Below are 7,449 nucleotides of genomic sequence, written 5' to 3' on the forward strand. Positions count from 1 at the left end.
AAAAAAAAAAAAAAAAAAAAATCATTTCCTCTAAAGACCCATTAGCAAAGCGCTCCGCTCAAATTCAAGAAGTCATAAAAATATATATTTGAAAAGAATAGCAGGTATTAAAAACGTCAAAAGATAAGTTTTATTATCTTGTTTCACAACCAGGACAAAATTTGTAACCATCTGCTCGGGATTCTTTGCCTGCGCTTCTCTGCTTTACAAGGATTCGCAAAAGAAAGAAATGATGAAATGTTGGAAATGATTGCACAACTTATTTCTTGTTTGGCATGGTTGTAAGATCGAGGGGATAATTATTTGTGACATAAATTGTTCATTTAGATCAGATTCTGTCGCCTCATTTCTTGCTGATGGATTAGTAGGGAACAGATTAGAACAGATTTTAGCTCGTGAAGACAGAAAGGAGATGATTTTCTCGTGTCTTATAATACCTAACCTACACTTTGTAAAATTGTGATAGAAAAATAGAATCACACTATCTTAGAAATTTCATCACTAAAGCATGAAAAATCGTCTACAATATATTTTCCACTAAACATTTAAAGTACCTAATCTTCATCACCCACAAAGAATCGTCTCATTTTCGTATAATATTGTTTCTAATTAAAAATATGACAGTGAAATAATATGAAACAACGTGAAATTTTATTACAAAACAAGGAGTTGCAGGAGTAGGGTATTCTCTTTATCTCAACGTTTGGGAGAACATCTTAAAATTCAAGGCATGAATTTGGGCCCAATGTTCAAACATTGTCAGGGGAATTCCACGCCTAATTAAAGGAAAATATTATGAAAACACAATATTCCTCAACGGCACTCGGTGCAGGTGATTTGTTTATTTTCTTCTCCTCTTCTTTTTAAGCCTTTTATGCCAAAAACGCCAAGTTGTGTGTAAAGAGTCATTGTTTGATATTACCTGTAATTTGTTGGAATGGCGTAATGTCGTTAGTAGGGAAATATTTGATGTGCGGGATTTGTCTATCGTGCTCCTAACTACACTACGTGTCAATTATTCAGTGCTGTTCAAATATTCTTTTCAGAACAGTTCTTTGTTTCAAACGGGCTACCAAACGACCGCCCGCCCTAGTGGGTTGAGTAGAGTCTTCAAAGAGTCAGTTTTATCATTTTATCATAATTAATTAATTGTTTTTTCTTGTCTGATTTCAGTGTAACAACTGCCAAAAATCTCTTGTCTCGTCATTCCAAAAGATGCCATTCTACAGTGACTAATTAATTGTTTTTTTCTTGTCTGATTTCAGTGTAACAACTGCCAAAAATCTCTTGTCTCGTCATTCCAAAAGATGCCATTCTACAGTGACTACAGTCTGTATCTTTTTAAGAGTACCTATCTAGTTTTCTTACTTGTAAAATAATAACACTGCTGTTAACAAACTAGTAGGTCTGTATTAGTTGTAATGTATTATCAAATTATCATATAAATAGTGTACTAATCTTTTATTTTTAATTTCAATGCTTAATGAAGTAGTGAAAAACTAATAAATTTAAAAGAAAATCCTTCTAAAATATTCTGCAAACATTATAAATACCTATCTATATTATTTATAATGTTCAGATACTAACTACATGATAATAATATGTATCTTTTTAAGAGTACCTATCTAGTTTTCTTACTTGTAAAATAATAACACTGCTGTTAACAAACTAGTAGGTCTGTAGATGTAAAGCGAGGTTTCTTCGTCTTCACCATCCTACCATTTGGACTTTCACACTCTCCAGTTGAATTTTACTGTAGGTTTTTTAATTTACATTTCTTTCTTCTGCTGACTAGTTTTTCCTTTCAAACATTCGGATTTGTTTCAAATGGTTTCGTCAATAATTTCATACTAACCCCTGAAACTGACAACTCTGGTATCGTTCATATCTCGGAATATATCATTGGGGTTATTTATGCATAGTGGAGAGGCCCAGGTTCCATCTTCAACCACATCCTGTAATTGTATTTTTTGTATGCAAATATACAAAATCAATGATATAATAGGTATCTACACATATAAAATAATAGGTAAGAACCTATATTTGAAAACTGAATTTGTTATTGCATTTAAAATTCTGGATATAATTTAAATACAATATGTATGGTAATAAAAATAAATTGCATCCTTTTTTTGAGCTTATTTTAGTCGGAAAATTTTGGAGCCTTAACAATATGGCAGGGGGAGGGAGAATATTATTATTTAGAATGAAAATACAGTCGTCTTATTACTGTCATAGATTTTCATGGTATAATGCTGTGTTTCATATTAGAGATAGAAAAACATTTTCCTTCTCATTGATTCTTTCTTCATAGTTTCAAGTGGGTCTAGTTGTCGGCATTTTTTTTTTTTTTAGCTTAAAATTTGGTTCCGACGAAAGGTTTCGGTAAAGTCACAACGGCTCTGAAAAAACTTATCATTGGCTTTTTGCATATATGGCGTAGCAAGTTTTCTTTTCTTGCTCGAAAGGACATAGTACCTGCCAACCTACCTATGTACGTAACTACAATACCTTCATGTACATTTTCTCCTATTAAATAAAGGGATTCGAAACGAAATTTGAAAAGCAGATGCGTAAAAGAAATTTTGGGTTTCTCAAATCAAAAACTTTCCTAGCACCCTATTCCGCAACAAAAAATCACATTTACGCTATTTCCATCATCACAACAAATCATATACCATTCTCAAATCAAAAACTTTCCTAGCACCCTATTCCGCAACAAAAAATCACGCTTACGCCATTTCCATCATCACAACAAATCATATACCTTCAATGGTTTAAGATTTGTAAATTACAAATTAAACAAAGCGCAAGTGTATTTTTTAACACCAAAACAGAGTCATCCTGATGACATTGAATGTACAAATTTCATGTTTTTTCTTCTTTAAAATATATATAAAATATTATATTTACTTAGATATTTTATTGCATAATTTTATTCAAATATTTAATGAAAAGATTCAGATTATTATATTACAAGCTATAGCTCATAAAGGTACCGTATACATAATGTTTTTATTTAACATTCACACTTCACTCTAACCAACAGTTTAGTCCATAATATTCATAGCATTACAGCTGTCTTATGAGAACTGTGAGTTTTATAAAAATAATTAAATATTCTGCCTAAATGATTGAGCTATAATATTATGTTAACAATATAATTACCTTTTTTTTTCATTACACATTTTCCTTTACCTTTAGTTACATTTTCTCCGATTTAATTTTGATTTCTTTGTTCTTTACAGTCGTGTAATTCTTAAACACAGTAATATGAAAGTCATCAGCAAACTTTACAACAGAGGGGAAAACAGCCAAATCCCCAAGTATTGTTCTTGCAGTTATTTTCTTATAATAAATAATTGTTGTGTAAAATATTATCAGGGCATTCTCAGGGAATATAGTAATAGTTTATTTATATGCGACCTATTATTTCAATTATTTAACTTAAGTAGTAATAAATTTCTAATAATATCTACATTTTAATTATAATAATTATTTTAGCAATGCAAATTAAATGCACATCGATACTCAATTTTATGACCTACTAATAATATTAGTACTTAAATACAGTATAAATTTATTAAAGGTTGATAACGGAGACAAGTAGTGATTGGAAAAACAGAAATGTTCTTATCCACTTGTTTTCGATGATTTCCAAAGTCTACATGGCAAGGTCAACAAGGTCAATGCAATTGACGAATTATTCACCTTCATTAGTAAGAGAATAATGCATGTTGACCGATGGAGAAATTATTTCAATATCTTGTTTGTTTTCTGTTTTCTGATGTCATTTGCTCAGATTTTTCCTAAATGTTAGGACTACTTGCGGTACATACATTATTATTTAACTTCCGAAACAAGCCGTGCTAGATTACTTTCACTACGTTCCATGATGGAACCAAGTTGAAAACTGGGTTTTTGTTTTGGTCGTGTTGTATCTAGACATCTTTTACTTTATTTACGTCTTTCTCAATTTTATCTTTATGTAAATTATGTACATTAAGTTTTTGTGTAAGCGTGCGTAGTGTTTGATCTTTTTTTGTTTTTACTTTTATATTTTTATAATTATCTTAAACAATAACCATTAAGTTATAAGCTACTTCTTTGACATGATTGGAGCTAACCTACAAGTTAACGCCAACCTATAACAATTATTCGAAATTTATCATCCTTCTGTAGATGGTAATTTTCATTGAAAATAGCAAAGTAATGCTATTGCCAATGTTCCTGGAAGTCCTGTCTGTCATAATAAAACATAAGGAAACTATTGGTTCTTTTGGGGTTTCAGATCAGACGTCAGTTGCCCATATCATTGAATACCATTATGATGCTATCTAAGTCGCGTTGTTAGCTCGGATATTTTTTGAAATATTTTGGTTTGCATGTTTTAGTGTTGTACATATGATACGTAGTCGGTTGGAGCTAACCTACAAGTTAACGCCAACCTATAACAATTATTCGAAATTTATCATCCTTCTGTAGATGGTAATTTTCATCGAAAATAGCAAAGTAATGCTATTGCCAATGTTCCTTAAAGTCCTGTCTGTCATAATAAAACATAAGGAAACTATTGGTTCTTTTGGGGTTTCAGATGAGACGTCAGTTGCCCATATCATTGAATACCATTATTATGCTATCTAAGTCGCGTTGTTAGCTCGGATATTTTTTGAAATATTTTGGTTTGCATGTTTTAGTGTTGTACATATGATACGTAGTCGCACAGGTATTATGTTGTACATTACATGTAGTTTTATGATCTTTATTTTCGATCCTATTAATATTATTTATTTACTTTGGAAATGCATCAATTGCTAGTTGCTCCTAGGATATAAACGTTTAAAAATGGAAGTTAAAATGACTTGTTCAAAAATTGTTCTGTTCGAGATCAACTCATTAACAGTTTCTGTCATGTCTGAAAACACAGGGTTTGGATTAACTTTCATGAAACATGGTGCTTTCGTAGGTTTTTCAATTTATTAGGTTTACAAATTTTCAATCGGGATACTTTCATTTTAGGTCATTTGTGAGCTCAAGATAATCCATTCAAATTGGGAACCATTCTTCAAAATAAACAAGCAGCCATGCTCTCATTTTGAAGTTGTTGATAGCTCAATAGGTCATCAACATTTTTTGCTCAAAAATTGGTAGGTATTTACCAATCTGGTGCTAGACATTTATAATTTGAATGTAAAACACTGAGAATAAATTTTGATTTCATTCTTCAAAATAAAAAAGCAGCCATGCTCTCATTTTGAAGTTGTTGATAGCTCAATAGGTCATCAACATTTTTTTGCTCAAAAATTGGTAGGTATTTACCAATCTGGTGCTAGACATTTATAATTTGAATGTAAAACACTGAGAATAAATTTTGATTTTGACCCTTTCTGAATTTTTCTTTGTCATTTGCTTTCAAATATTGCACTACTGGTAAGCGTTTTGCTATCACAGTTATTATTATTTAAAAATTAGGTTGAGCCATGAAATTGTACTTGTGAGGTTGGTAGTAAGAAAAATACTTCGCAATTGAGGGTAACAAAGATTCGATATCCATGAGCAATGGTGAAACCAAACTCATAGCAGTTTGGTAAAACAGTTGAAATTTGCTCTGGTGTGTTGGTCTCTAAAGACGACAAGTAAAGAATCAAATTGCACTCCCAATGGTTTGGTTTCGAGTAGTGTTTCCAACGTGAAATCTAGTAGTTATAAATAAGGTTTACAGGAATACAAAAAATAATCGTAGCCTAATGAAACAATCATAATTTTAACGGTGCCCATTGTTGATACGCCCATGTCCCAATGTTGGAGAATAAATTTCCTAGTGTGTTCTCTTTATACAGGGTCCTTGTGGTTGATTAATATTGCTGATGTGTGTTAGGTATCACTGTATTACTGAACTTTAGAATGGTAATACGTAGATGTAAAGCTAGGATTCTTCGTCTTCATCATCCTACCATTTGGACTTTCACACTCTCCAGTTGAATTTTACTGTAGGTTTTTTAATTTGCATTTCTTTCTTCTGCTGACTAGTTTTTCCTTTCAAACATTCGGATTTGTTTCAAATGGTTTCGTCAATAATTTCATACTAACCCCTGAAACTGACAACTCTGGTATCGTTCATATCTCGGAATATATCATTGGGGTTATTTATGCATAGTGGAGAGGCCCAGGTTCCATCTTCAACCACATCCTGTAATTGTATTTTTTGGGTGTATCAAAAGGAGCGAATTATTGCATTAGAAAAGAATTATTAGAGCAAACAGCTAACATGTAGCTCGCACAACAAAACTACGAGCGTATTGTATTAATTTGTTTTTATTGTGCTATTGTGTATTAGGTATTATTTTTATTTAGAAAATCATAACAACGCCAGTCCATTACAAGAGTATTAAAGTCTTAATTTACCACATCGCCTGACAGTTTTATAGTTCAACTACTTCGTTAAAGGAGAAAATAAATGGATTTATAGTTTAAAACTCCTCTAATGCTGAACTTATGAGGTCGTTTGATTTATTTGGTCTGAAGGAAATTGAATCAAATCTATATCTTGGGCAACAAGGGTCCTAATGATTCAGGTTGTGAAGTTTTTAATTTACAGAAAAATATGAGTCCTTTAATTCTTAGGTAGGTATACAATGGTACATATGTTTTTTGGCTCAATCTAACTTGAAATCTATCTTTTTTTCATAATTTTTCTTTATCTTAGATTTTATCCTGGGTAGCAAAACAAATTGAAAAGTATCATTTCTTTTACATTCATTTAACTTTGTCGGATTCTTCTTCTTCTTCTTCTTCTTCCTTCTTCTTCTTCTTTTCTTTCTTTCTTTCTTTCTTTCTTCCTTCCTTCTCATTCACAGTATTGGTAACATTTTTCTTATAAGTTAATTTTTGTTTAACCTTTTTCAGAAAGGTCTACTGCATGAATATTGAATATCTAGATCTAGTAAGATTTTTTTGAATCTCTTTATCTCGTTATAACAAAGAATACTGCAAACTTGTAGCCAGGGACTGCATGCGTTAGTGAGGTCTATACACCAAATTTTAATTATTATTTTCCTTTTTATCAAACACATCATCAATGGTATGTTCATGCTTGTAAATCTTTGAGCATTGCTTTTCAACAAGTTCCCTGAGTCTGCAACACAAGTTTCAAATTGTTTTGTGAAGAAACGGGGAAAGGTTACCTAGCTTTCCCGAAAACTGCTGAGTCCCAGAAAGTGATAACAAACTGCAAAATAATGTAGGCAACAAAATCTATAAAATTCTAAGAAGATGTGTTTAATTATGATGTATGTTCATAATTGTTTATACGATCTACTTACCTACTTCACAAAAGAAATCAAATAGTAGCTCCATGGCTTCTACTTAAAGCTTTGTAGATGCTTTTAACTTCTCTCTTGTCATTTTCCGTCTCTGTCTTTACTTTATCATGTTCAGTAAATAAATAAG

General features: G+C 31.4%; 1 protein-coding gene across 1 annotated transcript in view; it reads left to right on the forward strand.

Annotated features, from left to right (window-relative positions):
* LOC113466979 (headcase protein-like) overlaps positions 1-1,236 on the forward strand; it is a 12,190-nt gene extending 10,954 nt beyond the window's left edge. Inside the window, exon 2 of the mRNA XM_026822857.1 lies at positions 1,174-1,236. Coding sequence (XP_026678658.1) covers positions 1,174-1,236 — 63 coding nt within the window. The remainder of the gene's footprint in view (positions 1-1,173) is intronic.
* Positions 1,237-7,449: the final 6,213 nt, after the last annotated feature.

This window comes from Diaphorina citri, unplaced genomic scaffold, assembly GCF_000475195.1.
Source record: "Diaphorina citri unplaced genomic scaffold, Diaci psyllid genome assembly version 1.1 scaffold377, whole genome shotgun sequence".
NCBI classification, from domain to species: Eukaryota; Metazoa; Arthropoda; class Insecta; order Hemiptera; family Psyllidae; genus Diaphorina; species Diaphorina citri.